This window comes from Prionailurus bengalensis, chromosome D1, assembly GCF_016509475.1.
Source record: "Prionailurus bengalensis isolate Pbe53 chromosome D1, Fcat_Pben_1.1_paternal_pri, whole genome shotgun sequence".
NCBI classification, from domain to species: Eukaryota; Metazoa; Chordata; class Mammalia; order Carnivora; family Felidae; genus Prionailurus; species Prionailurus bengalensis.
In genome coordinates this window covers 105726440-105744160 of record NC_057346.1, presented here as the reverse complement: position 1 = coordinate 105744160, position 17721 = coordinate 105726440, and the positions used below count along the sequence as shown (strand labels likewise).

At 54.8% G+C, this 17721-nt stretch overlaps 1 protein-coding gene across 1 annotated transcript; it reads right to left on the bottom strand.

The window, feature by feature from the left end:
• Window positions 1-8993: 8993 nt before the first annotated feature.
• On the bottom strand, window positions 8994-17352 carry LOC122483847 (pepsin F-like). The gene is made up of 9 exons (XM_043581289.1): window positions 16657-17352; window positions 15404-15566; window positions 14413-14530; window positions 14208-14326; window positions 13231-13430; window positions 10924-11040; window positions 9883-10027; window positions 9693-9791; window positions 8994-9339 (listed from the first exon to the last, which is right to left on the bottom strand). The coding sequence occupies exons 1-9, from the start codon at window positions 16731-16733 to the stop codon at window positions 9187-9189; spliced, it is 1191 nt and encodes a 396-aa protein (XP_043437224.1). The 5' UTR covers window positions 16734-17352; the 3' UTR covers window positions 8994-9186.
• Between the last annotated feature and the right edge of the window lie 369 nt (window positions 17353-17721).

The window sequence follows — 17721 nt, the reverse complement described above, 5'->3', positions numbered from 1 at the left end:
ATAGATCCAGGACTATATGGCCCCATTTCACAGATTTATAGCTGGTAAACTGAGGCTCAGAGAGGTTCAGCAGCCTGCCTACAGTGCAGAGCTGTGGAAGCAGAGCTGGTGTCCTTGACCCCTCTACTCACCTCTGATGCCCACTGTGCCTGTCCTGCTGGGCCTGAGACTCTTGGGATAACATGCGTGCAAATTCTCTTGAATGGAGACCGAGGAGAAGCTTTTAGGGGCTGGCGTGTTCTATTTCTCGGCCTACGTGGGGTTTACTCAAGCGTTTTTATGATAATGTGTTAAATCATATATTTATGCTTTTAAAAAAATTTTTTAAAAAAAATATTTATTTTTGAGAGAGGGAGAGAGACAGAGCATGAGTGGGGGAAGGGCAGAGAGAGAGGAGACACAGAATCTGAGGCAGGCTCCAGGCTCCGAGCGCTCAGCACAGAGCCTGGCTTGGGGCTTGAACTCATAGACCATGAGATCGTGACCTGAGCTGAAGTCAGACACTTAACTGACTGAGCCACCCAGGCGCCCCAAAACATATATTTGTGCTTTAAGCCTATTTACATGTTGGTTATGCTTCACAATAAAAAAAAAATGAGGGGCGCCTGGGTGGCTCAGTCGGTTAAGTATCCGGCTCTTGACTTTGGCTCAGGTCATGATCTCACGGTCGTGGGTCGAGCTCTGCATCGGGCTTCGTACTGAGTGTGGAGCCTGCTTGGGATTCTCTCTCTTCCTCTCCTTCTGCCCTTCTTCCTTTTGTGCTCTCTTTCTCTCTCTCTCTCTGTGTCTCTCTCAAAATACATAAATAAACATTTAAAAAAATGAAAATGAGAAAGCAGATAGTCCCTTCATTCTGGTTCTGGATCTTCCTTATCCACTAAGGAAAGTGAATTACTCATTGGGTTTGTTTTCCAGACCTCTGAGGGATGGCAAACAGCACGAGAGACAGAGAGAGAGGACACTCGTCCCAGCACGGTCCATCTCCCGGGGGCAGGTGGACAAAGCCCCTCCCGCCCAGACCAGCCCCTGGGACAAGGAGGCAGATCAGTGCCAGGGACGGTAAGGCACAGATGCCTGTGAGCACGAAGATGGCTAGGGGTGTAAAGGCAAGTGGCTGTGGGAATGACGTCTCATTTGAACAACCCTATGTCTTACGCACCCCTCCTATTCCTCTTTTACCGGTAGGATGCGGAGAGGTTCAGTAACTTGTTCAAGGTTACACAGGTCACTCAGCAGGTGGAGGGGGGCAGAGCTGGGGTTCAAACACGGGCTGCCTGGATCCGGAGCCCACGCCAGTGAGCATTGACGACCACTTTCCCAGGAAGACGCACACAACAGGCACACACCCAACTTCAGAGCTCCCGAGGTTCATCCCTGGGGCCCAGAGAGCGGGGGAGTTTCTGCTCAGGCACGTGGAGCTGTTGACCATGGATGAGGCAACATACAGGTAGTGAGCTCTCCTCCACAGGAGGTATGCAAGCAGAAGCTGGGATGCCCCCGGCAGCTGGTGCAGAATAGGCATTCCCTACAGATTAATGACGTGAATGAATACGTGAATGAGCGAGGGAGTTGCCCCAGGACAGCAGGAGCCCGCTGGCCTTCTGGGGGCAGGAGCATGGGGACCCTGACAGCCCCAACTTTGTGGTCTTTGAGCAGCAAGGGCCCTGGACACCGTGGTCCAAGCTTTCGAGGACAGTCAGGAGGCAGGAAGGAGGCAGTGGCCCCTGGGGGGGTTAGGGACGCCGTGCAGAGTCCTGGGAAGGAGGAAGCGCCTTCCGGAGTTTCCACCCCAGCTTTGGGTAAAATGCAAGGGCAGGGCTTGGGGGAGGCAGACATTCGGAGCTGGGCAGAGCGAGGGTTAACTAGAAGCCCACAAGGAAATGTTTGGAACCTGGGGAGTGGGCTGGCAGGGGATGGAGATATTAACCAAGGTATGGAAAATTCTCGGGAACTGGAGCATGACCAAGGAGTTGGCCTGAAGTCCCTCAGCGGAGGTGAAGGGAGTCTCAGAAAGCCCCCTGCCCCTTCACAGCCCCTGCTCCTCGGCAGCCACCTCCCCTGAGCTGGGCCTGATAGGGGGCAGCGGAGACCCACTGGAGCTGCTGGCCTGGGGCGAACTCCTGCTGGGAACACAGGTCAAGGTCGTTGATAATGAGTCCGGCCCCACAGGGCCCCAGCACCTTTATCCTCAGATGCCACATTACTCCCTGGTGGACCCGCCTCTGGACCTGATCTTCCGAGTCTTTTCTGACCTGATTGAGGCCCTGTTCCTTCTGGCGGTGACCTGGGTCCTGGCTTCTGACCTGTGACTTTATCATGTTTGGTTACAGGGGCGGGAGCTGGGGACAGCCGGAAGGTATTTAAAACCCTTGCCCTGGGCCTCTCGGGCTCCAGATGAGAAAAGCCATTCTTGAAGCAGCAGGGGGACAGCGGGCCGCAGGCACTGCAGGGGTCCTGCCTTGAGGGTGGGGGTGCGCGGTGAGGCCACGAATCCAATCTTTCTACAGCCTCTTACGGCTTTGCGACACCCACCTTGGCCTGCTCCCTGAGCACCCAGATTCCCCGGGAGTCCTTTGCCTGGCTCATCTCTTCGTTCACACCTTCGTTCCACGTGCCCGGCAGTAGGCCTGCTAGAGACGAGTTGGCTGTGAATTTTGTCCTCACTGGATTCACATCTGAGTGGGAGGAATAAGATCCATACTTAAATCACTATAAAAAGGGGCAGAAAATGATCGTAATAGTTAACTAGAGCAGGATGCTGAAAAGGGACATGGGGCTATAGGTCATTTAGAAAAAGGGGCTGTCACAGGGAACATCTGGGAGGTCGTCATGGAGGAGGTGGCATTTAAGCTGTCTTTTTTTTTTTTTAATGTTTATTTAGTTTTGAGAGAGAGAGAGAGAGAGAGAACATGAGTGGGGAAGGTACAGAGAGAGAAGGAGACACAGAATCCGAGGCAGACTCCAGGCTCTGAGCTGTCAGCACAGAGCCCGATGCAGGGCTCGAACCCACGAACCATAAATTCATGACCTGAGTCGAACACTCAACCGACTGAGCCACTCAGGCGCCCCGGCATTTGAGCTGTCTTAATGAGAGTAGCCTAAGGTCTGTTTCCCCTTCCCAGGAAGAATCAACTTTTTTTTTTTTAATGTTTATTTATATATTTTTGAGAGAGAGAAGGAGAGAGAGAGGCGGAGGGAGGGGGAGAGACAATTCCAAACGGGTTCTGTGCTGTTAGCACAGAGCCCGATGCGGGGGTCGATCCCATGAACCTCGAGATCATGACCTGAGCTGAAATCAGGAGTTGGACATTTAACCAACTGAGCCCCCCCACCACAGGCGCCCAGGGGGCATCAGCTTTTTACAGGGATTTGAATCCAGCACAGAGTCGATGTGGGGTGAATGGTTCAGCGCCCTGACAGACCCTCTGGAAAGAGATTTAGATCGCTAGGATAGGAGGAGGCGTCCTCGGAGCCGGCTGGGGGCTGGGAAGTGCACCCCCAGAACCAGTAGCCCCTCTCAGCCGGAGGCGGAGGCGTGCCTGTGTGACAGGCACTGGAGCCCCGGTCTCTTCTGCCTGTCCTGTGCCGGCTCAGGTAAGGCCCCGTCCCTCCCCCTGCCGTCCTGCGGCTCTCTTGTCCCCGGCACCAAGCATGGAACCCTTTTTAAATTTTGAAACTTTGTCTTTGGAAAAGATTTCAGAGGTACAGAAAAATTGGCAGACTAGCGCCACAAGCTTCCGTATACGCTTCACCCAGGTACGCCCCTTACAGACATCTCGCCATATTTATCTCCCCTCTCTCTCCCTACACACACGCGTGCACACACACACACACACACACGCACGCACACACAGTATTACGGTGTTGAACAATTTGAGTCAGCTGCAGACATCATGAGCCTTTACTCCTAAATCTTCAGTGTCTATCTCCAAAGAGGAAAGACATTTTCTTAGGTAACCACAGTACAATGATCATATTCAGGCAACTTGACATTGACACGCTGCCATTCTCTGATACACAGCACGTATTCAAACTTCACCAGCTGTCCGAAGATTGTCCCTTTCAGTGATTTTTTTTTTTTTCCTGACCCAGGAATCAATCCAGGATCATGCCTTAGTTTTGGCTGCCTGGTCTCTTCCCTCTCCTTCAGTCTGGAACAGCCCCTTAGCCTGACTTTTGCTGTTCGTGACTTTGACGGTTTTGACGAGTACCGGCCGCTTTTGCAGAATGTACCTGGATTTGGGTTTATCTGATGTATCCTGACTTTGAGATTCAGGTTATGGGTTTTGTTGTTGTTGTTGTTATTTGTTTTGTTTTTGTTTTGTTTTTGCTTTTTAGCAGGAATGTCACAGGAGGTACTGGGTGTTGATCTGTCCCATAATGTGCATTGCTGACCTTGGTTAACCTGTTAATCTGTGGGGCACCGGTGGGGCTCAGTCGGTTAAGTGTCCGACTCATGGTTTCGGCTCAGGTCATGACCTCACAGTTTGTGGGTTCGGGCCCCACATCGGGCTCCGCACTGGCAGGGCAGACCGTGCTTGGGATTCTCTCTCTCTCTCTTTCTCTCTCTTCTTCTCTCTCTGCCCATTCCCCCCTCCCCGAAAATAAATGGAAAAACAACAAAAAAGGGGGGCATCCGCTGTCCAGATTCTCCATTGCGATTCCCAAGTCGGGATTACTAAGGTATTCTGCGGGGAGGTGCTTTGAGACTGGGTTCATAAGCTGTTCTCCATGAGACCATCACCCGGGTTGAAGCCTCCCATGAGGATTTGTGTCCGAATCAATTACCAAAGCGAGGGCTGCAGAGTGGTAATTTTCTTTTGCATTTTTCAATGGGCAGTCTATGGTGAGGAAAAGCCATTCCTTTCACGCTACGTATTTATTTACCTGTATTTATTGATCGCTATGGACTCAGATCCTTGTTTTATTTGGTGAGTTATAATCTGTTATTATTATTCTTACGTTTCATGCCTCGCTGGTCCTGGGTTTGGCCACTGGGAACCCCTTTCGGCTGACACCTGTATTCTTTTGACACATCCCAGCATTTTTTGGTGTGTTTATCTATGTAACGGGCTGAATTAGCTCCCCCTCCTCCCCTTTTCATATGTTGAAGTCCTAATCCCCAGAATTTCCGAATGGGACTCTTTGGAGACAGGGTCCTTAGATATATGATTAAGATAAAATGAGGTCATATGGGTGGCTCCAATCCAATCTGACTGGTGTCCTTATAAGAAGAGATGAGGACACAGACACACACAGAGGAAAGACCATGTGAAGACACCAGAAGAAGGCGGCCGCCTACAAGCCACAGACAGAGGCATCAGAACAAACCACCCTGCGGACACCTTGAGCTCAGACTCCCAGCCTCCAGAACAGGGAGAAAATGAATTTCCATTGTATAAGCTGGTTCAGTCCAGGAACTTGTTACGGCAGCCCGAGGAAACTGATCACAGCTGGCAACATCCACACTTCGGGCGTTTGCAGAATTGTATGCCGTGTGAGCCCCCGATGCGGGGTTTTCTTAACACTGGTTTCACATAACATTCATCCCCAGAATACTTATGGAGCATCTGTCATGTCCCAGGCCCTAACGTAGGCACTGGGGAATCTATCAAAGAATAAGACAGTGCCTTGAATAAATCGCTTCCTCACAAATTTCCGCTGCAGGAAAGGGGACGGACAATCCCAGGAGAAATAGACAAATTGTATAGTGTGTGAAATGGTCACAGTGGGGGCAAGAGGGAAGTGAAAACAAGGAAGGGACAAGGGGACAGAGAGTGTTGGTGAGGGTTGATAGTTTATTATTATTTTTTTAAATGTTTATTTATTTTTGCAAGAGTGAGCAGGGGAGGGGCGGAGAGAGAGGGAGAGAGAGGATCCAAAGCAGGCTCTGTGCTGTCAGAGCCCGATGTGGGGATCGAACTCATGAACCATGAGATCATGACCTGAGCCAAAGTCTGACACTCAACCCACTGGGCCCCTCAGGCACCCTCAGGGTTGACATTTTAGAGGGAGGTGCCAGTGAAGGCCTCAGAGGAGGGGCCCTTGGTGCACACACCTGAAGGTGATCAGGGAGGAAGTGAGCGTACTCGTGACCCACGATTCCCGCTGTACCTCTCTTTATGCGCCAGTTTCGAACTTTTATTAACATAACTTCTCTGGGAAAATATTTACAGCTAATAATTTTTAGCTAAATACATATAGTTGGAATCTATTTATCAAAGTCATAGCAGGTCTAAAGGGGGGAGCGTTCAAGTGACAGTGGTCTCACGTTGCCAAATGGCCATTCAAGTAGCTGGAACCGAGCTGCAGGTGGCGGGGAAGACGACGCGGAGCGCGTGTGCAATACCTCCCTCGGCCACTAGGTGTCAGCGCGTCACAGTCTGTTCCGGGTTGGCTTTTTTTCTGTGGGAATGGATTTGTGCCAGTGTGCAATCCCAGCACAGGTCTCATCCCTCTGTTGGAAGCCTTTCTCTTCCATAGAATCATGCTTCGCTTTCCTCCCAATCTTAGTTTAAGGACAAAGCTCTAAAAAGATGGTATCAGTTGACCCTCTTACAAGAAGTGTTCGGATGCTAGCTTTTCCCTTTTCCTCTATATTCTCTCTCACCAAAGCCTATGCGTCCCTTACCGCGTGCAGTCTGCAGAGGCTAAAAGTGGAGGGCTGCGGGGGTGGGGGAGGGTAGGGGGGAGGATTTTTGTTTTGAAGATCAGGATTTATGCCCGTGTTGGTGGCACAGGCTCCACATGCAGAGGCTCCAGGAAAGTTTGGTTCATTAAAAGACACCAGCTCCAGCCTTGAGCTTAGACTCACTTAGGGGAGCAAAGGCCCTTTACGGTTGATGTGAAGGCAGTGAGCCCACGCTGGCCACTGAGGCCGCACATGTCCCCCACCGTGGAGGCAGCGGTGGGCACTCGTGGGGAGCACTTACTAATTCAACTCTTCATTTCATCAGCGTGTATTTCTTGAGGGCCTACTATGTGCCTGTCACCGGGAGCTGGAGCCAGAAGCTCAGAGACACCCCCCCCCTTTCCTGTACATTCCCTGCCTTGCAGGGGGTCATGGGGAGACGGCGAGACAGCATATTCTTGCTCTTAATGGTGGTTTCTGACCCACCGAGAAGTTGCCTCCGGTTCCAGGAAGACTCACGTGCAAAACGAGTTTTACAAACTGTTCACTTGAGTCTCCATTAAGCCCAGTTCTGGATTTTTGTGTGTTTAAAAAAAATTTTTTTAATGTTTTTATTTATTTTGAAGGAGAGAGAGAGCGTGAGCAGGGGAGGAGAAGAGAGAGAGGGAGATGCAGAATCTGAAGCAGGCTCCAGGCTCTGAGCTGTCAGCACAGAGCCCAGCACGGGGCTTGAACTTACACTCTGCCAGATCATGACCTGAGCCGAAGTCGAAGGCTTAACCGACTGAGCCACCCAGGCGCCCCCCTAATCCAGCCCTTTAAAAAAAAACTTTATTTATTTATTTGAGAGACAGAGAGAGAGAGAGAGAGAGCATGCGTGTGTGCACTCACGAGAGCGGGGCGGGGGGCAGCGAGGGAGAGAGAGAATCCCAAGCAGGCTTTGTGCTTATATCGCAGAGCCCGGGGCGGGGCTCGATCTCATGAACGCTGAGATCATGACCTCAGTGGAAATCAAGAGTCGGACATTTAACCGACCGACCAGACCACCCAGGTGCCCTGCTAATCCAGTCTTCTATCCCGGGGGCCCATCATAGTGCCTGGCACGTCGTAGGTGCTCAATAAATGCGCGGCAAAGGAAAGGATACCAAAGGAAGAAATGTCACGTCTCCCACTGTTTGTCCCCTGGGAGTGATGGCCGCACCATGCATGGGATAGGATGGCGTTTTCCACTTTTTTACTCCTTCTTCCGTCTGGGCCTCCCTCCCTCTGCCTTTTGACTCTCGCTGACCCATCCTGGGCCTCTGCCTGGGGTCTCCAGGTGGGGAGAAGTGATGCCCCCAACCCACACTTCCCAAACCAAGGCAGCTCAAACCAAATGGTGTCCTAGCTGCACCCCTGGAAGAGGCTCAGAATAGCAAGCTCTAGAAGGCTGGGGGCCTTGGGCACCCTGGGTCCCCTTTTACGTGAGCGTCTATCTCCCTGAGAAAGTCTTAGAGGCCAAGGGCGGGGCCCTGTTGGGCTTCTGAGGGGTGGGGAGGGCTCAGGCATCCACATGGGTCTGCCACTTGGGAAGCAGGACTGGAGAAGACACTATAGGTGGCAGGGAGTTGGTGGCTGTCCTTTGCCCGCTTGGCTACGGGGGGGCCAGGGTGGAACCACCTGAGCTTAAAGGGCCTCGTTCAGGAGAAGGTCACTGCCAGCCGGTCCTTTGCCATGGAAGGACAGAATCTATTTTTATCATCCTTTATCATCCCTCTGAGCGAGGAGGGGGCGGATCTTGGTGGCAGAGTCACCAATTTCCCACCTGTCTAGAACACACTTCTGCCGCCTCTTCCGGGGGCCCCTCCCCCGGAGCCGAGTGGTCCCGTGAGATACTCTCAATCTCACCCACAGCACAGATGAGGCCACGTGACCAAGTAGGGCCAATCATGCGGGGCCACTTCGGTCGGGCCAGGGCTGGACACATGACCCGAGGTGGTCCAATCAGAGCCTTCCCTGGTACCCGGCTCTCGCGGAAGGTTTCCTCCTTTCCGTTTGGATTCCTTACGGCTGGGAGGTCGCGAGGCCGGCAGCCCCTCGGTCCTTCAGCCCAGGCAGAAGACCGAGGGAAAGAAACTTGTCAGGCGAAGAGAATCAAAGATGAGAGAAAGGAAACAGGGAGGGAGAGAGAGAATGAGCTGATGGCATTTGATTCCTTGGGTCCCCGAGACCTCTGGACCTGCTCTGGTTCCTGCGTCCTGGGGTCCGCAGTAGCCTTCCAGCTGGAGTTGGGCCCCTCTCACTGGCGGTCCAGGCTAGATTCTGGAGTCCTGCCTGATTCGGATGCACCGCCCCGACCCAAAGAGAGGCACTCATTCATATTAGCACCGTGGAAAATGAGGTCTTTTATTCTCCACTGGGAGAAGGGCTTTGCAGAGCCGAAGACACAGTTGAAGCCGGCCCCTGGGCAGGAATGCCCTGACTGCGGGGTGTGTGTGTGTGCACACGCGTGCGTGTGTGCACACGCGTGCGGGTTTGGGGTGGGCACGGTTGCTTCCTGGAGCTGGCCCCAGTGTTTACACTGCCAGGGCCAGGCCAATCCTGTTGTTTTCTCGGTCGAAGACGGTGAAATACAACCTCAGGAAGACATCGCCCAGGATCCAGGAGTCTGAGACCAACAAGCTGTCTCCGCTCTCGTCAAAGCCGCTGTAGCAGGTGCCCTGAGGACCCTGGAGGAGACAGAAACACTCACCAGTCAGCAGCGGCGGAAGTGGGGTGCCCACGCAGGAACCAGAACTGTCTGCAGCTCTCACGGTCAGCCGGGTCTTTCCTTCTGACTCGCGCCGGCCGTTCCCTCTGCAAAGTATGCCCTCTTTCCCCTCGCCCCTACCGGCTCCTTCCGACTGAGCTCAGCCCCTGCAGGCAGCCTTCCCGGGGACCCACGCTGGCCTTCCCTGGCCACTCAGCGGCATCTGCAGTGACGCGGCTTGGCCTCCAGGGGGGGCTCTTCCTCCCAGCTGCTCCCCAGCCTTCCTGCAAGTCCCGGATCTGAGGACCGGCCCCGGGGTTGTGGGCTCCTCACCTCCTGGATGTAGGCACTGGCTGGCACCGGGTAGTCGATGCCGTTGATGGTGAAGACGATGTCGGGCAGGGTGTTGGCGGCATCACAGTCAACTAAGTACTGTCAGAGAAAGCGAGGGAGAGGAGGTTGGCCCAGCCGACCCTTCTACGTGTGGGGAGCCCTAGGGCGACCCTGCCGCCTGACCCTTCACCTCGCCGCTGTGGGACCGGTTGGCGCCGATGATCATCTGGATGTTGAAGACCACGTGAGATGGGCCAATCAGCAGCGAGGTTCCTGTATCAATGATGGCCTGGCAGCCGCCATCACAAGCAATGACCTCCCCGTTCATGGAGATGCTGGGAGGCAGGGGGACAAAGCAGGCCAGAGGATGACTCTGCGGGCTCCCTTCACTACCCCCCTCTCCCTGGCTTCTCCCGCACACCCCCTTAGCTCAGGCCCGCCGGCTGTTTCCCTGTGTTCTGACCCTGCTGACCTTCTGTGACTTCCTTCAGGTCTGCAACTAGACCAAACTCTCTTGGGCCTCAGGGCCTTTGCATACGCTGCGGCCCCTTTCTAGAACCACCCCAACTCCCTTGGGCTAATTTCTCCTCATCCTCCAGGTTCCAGCTTCAGGCAAGTCTTACGCCCACACTTGGTCAGGTCTCCTCTCTGGGTCACCTTGGCATACTTTCCCTCATTTCTGGCATGCATCAAAGGGGGTGATTCCTTATTTGTGTGACTCGTTTCCTGTACACCTGCCCTGTGAGATGGTGAGCTCTGGAAGAGCAAGTTCTATTCTCAGGGCCTCCCTCAAGAGACCAGGACTCAGCAGCTGTTCAACATGTTTGTTGAACGAATGAACGAACGAACGAATGAAGAGGAAGCGAGCGAGGGACAATGAGAGACCCGTATTTGGTACGTGGCTCATGATGGGGCCCCCACAGTGAAGATGGAGGTTCCCCTTGGCGGACGTCTCTCTGATCCCCTTTCTGTCTCAGCCTCCCCCACAGCAGGCAGGCGCAGACCTGCAGCCGCTGCTTCTTCCCCAAGAGAGTTCAGCTCCCCACGTCGGCAGGCCTCCCTTGCCCCTCGCCTCACACTCCAAGATCCGGGCCTGGGCCCTCTTCCCTGGCCAGGACCTCGCCAGGAGGCGTGGGGCTGTGAGGACCCGTGGGCAGCGGGTGTCCTGGTGTCTGGGTGCGTGTGCCCGCGTGGGCATCACTCGGGCCGGGGCTCCGAGGGCCGGGCCTACCTGTCCATGGATAACTGCCAGTACAGCTGTTTGGACACAGGGACCCAGTTGAGGTCTCCGCTGTAGTAGGAGTGGTCCACACCGCCGAACATCACCACACTGCCCTCCTCGTCCTTTCTGAGGGGGGAGGGAGAAGGAAGGGCTCATCGTGAGTGGAAGATAACCGGGCCGGGGGGGGGGGGGGTGGTGGTGTGGGATGCTTTTCTCAAGCTCAGCAGCACTGTCTGAGGGCTGTGTTTATCGTGGCTCACTTGTCCACACATCCTCTGCTCTCCGTCTTACAGACAGGGAGGTTGAGGCACGGAGAGGTTGAAGCCTGGCTGATGAAATGGTGAAGCCGGGTTCGAAGCCGGACAGTCCGGCTTCAGGGCTGGCTCTGACCATCCCCTGGGCCGACCCCCTCGAGCGATCGGAGCGCTCAGATAGGCGGTCGGAGGACGCGTCGGCCAGAGAGGTCTGGCCTGCCATCTTTCAGAAAATTCGAGCGCTCAGGCCCACCCGGGGTGTGGGCTACGGGCCCCGTGCTCGGCGAGGCCCCACATCTCCGCCATCCCTGTCTGGAAGTTCCCAATGCTTGTCAAACAGGGGCCCTCACGTTTTCGTTTTGCACTGTACCTGCAAATTATGCAGCGGGGCCTGGGAGCACGCAAACAATATTAGTGAGGGAGGAAACTTCTCTGCCGACCCCTCTCCTTCCTTCCATAGCAAGTCTATGGGCACATCTTGCTGCCTCTTCCGCCAACGTATCTCCTGACTTGTGCTCTGTTCCCGCCCCCCCCCCCCCCACCTCCACCTCTCCGGACCAAGCCGCCACCCTCTCTCTCCTAAAGAGGCTGCTGTATGTAGCCTCTTCCCCGGCCTCCCTGCCTCCGCTCCACGGCATCATTCTCCGGGGCACCCCCAGGGTGAGTTTCCAAAATTGTAAATTGGATCATGTCTCTTCCTTGCCTAACCCCTGCCAGAGGCCTCCGCTCCCCTTTAGAGCAAAACCCCAGGGGAGCCATGGGGCGCCTGGGGGGCTCAGTCAGTTAAACGTCCGACTTCGGCTCAGAGCATGATCTCTCGGTTGGGGGGTTCAAGCCCCACGTCGGGCTCTGTGCGGACAGCTCGGAGCCTGGAGCCTGCTTCGAGTCTGCGTCTCCCTCTCTCTCTGCCCTTCCCCCACTTGTGCTCTCTCTCCCCCCCCCCCCCCCCCCCCGCAAAAAAAAAAAAACCCAACCCAGGGGAGCCTTGTCTCTGCCTCTCTGCCAGACTTCCTTCCCACCTCCCTCCTCCCCCAGGGCTTCGGCCGCACCCGCTCCCTTGCTGGTGCTCAGGTGGTGCTCAGGTGCTCCTCTGCCTGGAACTTTGTCTCCCCGGCCCGGCTCTCTCCCATCACAGAGGTCTCAGCTCAGAGAGGTCTTTGCCGTAGCCCGTCTGCAACTGCGCCCATTGCTGTCTGTTCTATCACCTTGTTTTGTTGCTGCCGCAGAACCAGTTACCATCCGGAGGTACCTTTTCCCTTTCTTTATGTACTTATTTCTTGGCTGCCTCCTTCGCCAGCCCATAGTAGGTGCTCAATCAATACATGTTGAATGAATCTTCTCCTTCGACTGGCTCTTGTACTCCTGAGGCTCAGAGGGGTTCAGCAGCTCTGGGGTTTGAACTCAGGCCCCCCTAGAACCCACAGCCTCCACCATACTCTCTGTCCCCTACACACATCTGTGGGTCAAACTCAGCCTTGGGTGGAGAAGACACAGTCTGTCAACAGGGTCCTTCATGAGTCTGGGCTTCTCCCCTGCTCCCACCCCCTCCCAGCCCCTCAACCGGTCAGGGGACTTCAGCTTTTCCCGTTACTGAGCCCGGAGACCGGAGACTGGGGATCTGACTTGACCACACACCATGGGGGAGAATCCTACAGGCTGAGACCGAGTCCTGCCGTCTGCAAGTACCTGCCTGGGCAACCTTGTGCAAAGCTCCTCTCTGAGCCTTGGTTTCCCCATCTGTCAGATGAGGGACTTAGACTGCGGGGGTCAGCAAAGCTCTCCCGTCAAGGGCCAGAGCGTCATTATTTGAGGCTTCGCAGGCCGCACGGTATCTATTGCTATTGCTTGGTGTGGCCGTAGCAGAGCAATGGCAGCCACGGGCAGGACGGAAACAAATGAGCCTGGTTGTGTTCCAATAAAACTTTATTTACAAAAAGCAGATGGTGGGCCACCTACGGCCCCCAGGCCATTGTGTGCTGACCCCCGGACTAGGCCCTCAAGAAACGTTAGGGTCAAATAGCCTACCATTTTTCGACAAAGGGCCGGTCCAGCCCGGACTTACTTGCTCAAGTAGAAGGCAAAGAGCTCCTGAGAAATGAGACCCTGCTCCCACAGGTTGTCGAAGACAGGGACGGTCCCTCTGAGGCTGAGGCTGGGGTAGGCCAGGCCCAGGATGCCGTCAAAAACTGCGTATTCCATGAACTTGCCGGGCTCCCTCAGGCTCAGGCCAAACGCCTGGGCCACGTCAACGAGGCCCCCGAACTGCGGGAGAAGAGGGTGTTACCGGGGACGGATTTGGAACGTGGGGCTGGGCTGGGCGGACGTGGGCAGGGAGATACCAGTAACACCGCAGAGAGAGAGCGAGGCGTGGCCGTGCCCTGGGCGGACCTCAGGTGGCCGCGACACGCCGGGACAGACACACACGTTCTGTCCGCGTGGCGCTGGGGATTTTAACCCACACCTGCTCCCCCGTGACGCCATGCCTTCGTCACAGGCGGGGAAACCGAGACTGGAAGTGGGACCAAACTGCTCCCACTTGAGGACAAAAGGAAGCGAGAGGAGGGTGGCCGTCTTATTGGCATTGCTATGACGCGGTGACAGAAATGGCGTGCGTCCCTCGCAATTCATTGTGGATCCTGTGTCCGCCCAAGGGGTGCGTGTGTGTTCAGGTGCTTTGGAGGAGGCAGTCCAGGGTTTTTATTAGATTCTCAAAGGCCCCCGAGGGTAAGGACTCATTTATCAGGCCACTCCCACTCCTGTGGCCCCTGCTTTTTTGCACCCAGACCCCGCCCCCCGTATCAGTTCCGCCCCCACCTCCCAAACACCCCCCACCTGTGTGAGCCCTGCGCAGCCTCCCAGTGGGAAAGGGACTCCCTTTCGTCTAGAATACCTCCCTAGGGACGCAGCCCCCCAGGGCAGGCGGCCAGCTGCCGGGGGACTTTGGGAAAGACAGGTGCTCCTCCCTGGCCCCACATCTAGTCCTCTAAGCAGTCATCGCTCCCACGGCCGGCCTGCCGCAGCCTCCGGTTTCCACGTTACCCGAACGGTGTCGTAGGCCAGAAATCCTGACATCGTCCCGGAGCCGTACTGGAGGTGGATGGGCCGGCCCGAGATCCGGAAGGTGGAGGACCGCAGAGGGTTGAAGACGTTGTGATTAGCTGCAGACACAGGAGGTGAGCGTCCGTCAGTCTGCCGAGGACCGGGGACGGGGCGGTGGGGACGCGTGTCGGAAGGCTGCACTCACCGCAGGCAGGGCTAGAGCAGTAGACGGAGGGCACCCACAAGTCAGACGAGCCGGTGTCAAAGATGACCTTGAACTCCTGCGGGGGCGTTCCAATGCTGATGGTGCCAACGTAGGCCAGCTGCAGGGGCCGGGAAGGGGTGGTTACGGCAGGCCCTGGGCCTCCCTGACTCCCAGGGTGCCTGCCTCCACTGGGTGTCCCGGGTCTCCTGAAATCATCTACCTTACAGCCTCTGCTCAGGCCAGTGCCTCTGTTTGAAAAGCTCCTCAGTGTCCCCTGCAGCTCACTAAATCCTTTCCAGCCTTTCAAGGCCCAGCTTGAGTGCTTCCTCCTCCAGGCAGCCCGCCTAGGCCAGCCCAGGCCACTTCCTCTAAACTCAAGATGTATATCAACACCATGCGGCTGGCCCTTTTACTGGACCTTCATTTACTTTTTGTCTGTCCTCCAGGCTGGGCTATGCCTCCCTGGAGAAGAGACAGTAACTCTCTGTCAACAATAACAGTAACCTCACACACTGGTAGGCGCTCAATAACTTTTTTCCTGGTGTCATTCTTGGGGCTGTAGAGGCCGAACTTCCTCTGCCTGGGGTGTCGGGCTGGGTTCACAGTGGGCTTTGTCGTTTGATCCGATAGGGCTCGCCCTTCGAGTATAACTCAGTGCTTTGCTTAGTTCAGAAAGAACAAAATCCCGCCAGCCAAGCACCGTGGTTCACAGGTGCCCAACGATGTATCGTTGGCACTGAAATGGATGTTTATCTGCCCCCTTGTCACTGCTGGACCCGGTCACCACGGGCCAAGTGCTGAGGTTAGGAGTGCCTTCTCCCCTGGGAATGGGGTCCCCGCTCCCCAGTGTTTCTGCCTGCAGGAGCCCCAGCCCCAGCCCCCCTGCGCACACCTCCAGATGAACCCCAACGCTTGGCCGGAGCCCTAGTGTGCTCTGTAGAGTCATTCTCCTCCCCCCTCCGCCCCCCCCCCCCCCCCCCCCCGCACTCACATCCAGGTAGTTCCTCATCGGTTCAAAATATATCCCCAGGTCCAGATTTACAGAGTCAACAAACTTGTAGGCCAGGTTGTAAGGATGGTTCTCCAGGAAATCCTTCAGCCTGTCTTTCTCCCTGAGGTTTTCTCGCATGGACTTGACCCTCGTCAGAGGGATCCTTGAAGCCAGCATTGGGAAAGAGACACAAATGAGAGATGGCAACGGCCTGCCCCGTGTGACCCTGCCCCCGCCAGATCTTCTGCTGCCTGTCACGCTATTGGGGGTTTTCCCAACATTTTTACGATGTCCTCTTACTATCAGGACAGGCCCCCCCCCCCCCAACACGATGGAAAGACCGAGGCGATAAACTTAGGTTTGGATACAGGTTCTGTTGTGTAATCTGGGGTAAGCCATATGGCCGTTCTGTGCCTCACTTTCCCACCTGCAAAAAGGTGGAATGACAATAATCCTCCCCCCCCCCCCCCCCCCCCCCACGTAGCATGTTTGGGCGTTAAGCAAAAGGATGGCTAGGATGCACCTGACTGGTAGGAGGCCGCGACAGTGGCAGCCATCCCTGTTGCTACTGTCACCTTACTGTGTCTTTGTCAAAGAAGCCCCGGGAGGGAGGTGGAGCAGAAATCGTCGTCATCTTTTTACAGGGAGTGTGCGACTCACCTGTGGTCACACTGCTTGTTAGAGGCAAACCTGGCCCTACAAGTAGCCCCCTTGGTCTTTTTCCGGGGCTTAGCCAGAAGACAGGGGTTACAGAGGAAGTGAGGAGGTGGGGAATAAATTAGGGAAATGAAGAGGGTAGAGAAACAAGAAAGACTCAAAATGGAAAAAATACAGTGTTTTGCATTCACAGAGACGTCCAAAGAGACAGAGACGAATAACAGAGACATAGACATGTGGAAATGGAGAGAGAGCAGAGAAGAGACCCAGAAACAAATGCAGGAGAAATGCTGTTCCTAGACAGAACCATGCGTGCAGTTGCACAGGTTGTGCACTGAGCAATTCCAAGGAGCACCTTTTCACATAGCTCGTATGACTGGCACCCCTGGAGCGGTACAACCCTGCAGGCCTGCCCCAAGACACCCGGGGCCCCAAAGTGCACATGGTAAGCTACTGATCACTAAAGGGAGACTTGAACTTTAAGACAGTCTGGGAATGATTAGATTCTCTTCTCTACCCATGGATGGGCAGGAGAATAAGACGGCCAGAAAGAGCCCAGAAAGGGAGCTGATGCCACCTGCAGTCCCTGTACTTACGTGACTAAGCACTCTGAGAGGGCCACCAGCCCAAGGACCCAAAACCACTTCATGCTTTCTCCTCGGGTTCTGAGCATGCAGTGGCCGGCAAAAGTTGTTTGCTATATGTGCTCTGACCTGTCCTAGTTGTCCCCTTGAGGGCTGCTAAGTGGACCTGATAAGACACACAAACCTCCCCGATAAGATCTTCAGCCCATCAGTGTTTGTGAAGAGGGGATTTAGAAAATTCACAGAATACAGAGATTTCTGGTGTAATCTCTTCCTTGGGGCTTGGCTGGAAAAACAAAAAACAAAAAACAAAAAGCCCAAACCACAAGATCTAACGAAGAGCGGGGACTTTTGCTGTCTTGGAGATAAAGGTGCTGCTAATAATGTGATAAAAACAAGAGCCAGGTGTTATGCTTGACTTTTCTGATTTCTGCAGTTCCCCCAAGGGTCCTGGAGGTACATGCACTGGGAGCCTCATTTGGAGAGGAGATTGCTAGGGGGTCAAATGTCACAGTGAAGACACTGAGGGACAGCACACTGCATACAAGTGACTTGAGGTGATGGGATGGCACAGACCAAGGGCACTTACGATGTCTCTCTGTTCCAGAGATTAGGCTAGAGCAATACTATCATTGCACCATTAAAAAAAATTTTTTTTTAATGTTTATTTATTTTTGAGAGAGAGAGAGAGAGAGAGACAGAGCATGAGCGGGGGAGAGGAAGAGAGAGTGGGAGACACAGAATCCGAAGGAGGCTCCAGGCTCTGAGCTGTGAGCCTAGAGCCTGACTCGGGGCTTAACTCAGGAACCACGAGATCATGACCTGAGCCGAAGTCAGACGCTCAACCGACTGAGCCACCCAGGCGCCCCTGCGCCATTTTAATATTAGGAGAAATGTGATGTGTGCATCCAAAAGAGACCTTATTCATAAACAAACATTTATTGGGGGCCCACCGTGTGCTGGGGTCTGGGCTGGATGCTAGAAAGTCAGAGTCCAATAAGACACAAGTGGTCCTTGTGTTCAGGAAGCTTGCCATCTAGGGCAGGGCTCACACGCTCAAGATCCAGGAGGTGAGGG

Bases quoted from the DNA above. Each gene is read 5' to 3' on its own strand.
- LOC122483847 (XM_043581289.1), bottom strand. From the start codon at position 16,733: ATGCTCAGAACCCGAGGAGAAAGCATGAAGTGGTTTTGGGTCCTTGGG. The intron at 15,567-16,656 runs GTAAGTACAGGG...GCTGGCTTCAAG, and splicing joins CTCTCAGAGTGCTTAGTCAC to GATCCCTCTGACGAGGGTCA. The intron at 9,340-9,692 runs GTGAGGAGCCCA...TGTCTCCTCCAG, and splicing joins CCAGTGCCTACATCCAGGAG to GGTCCTCAGGGCACCTGCTA.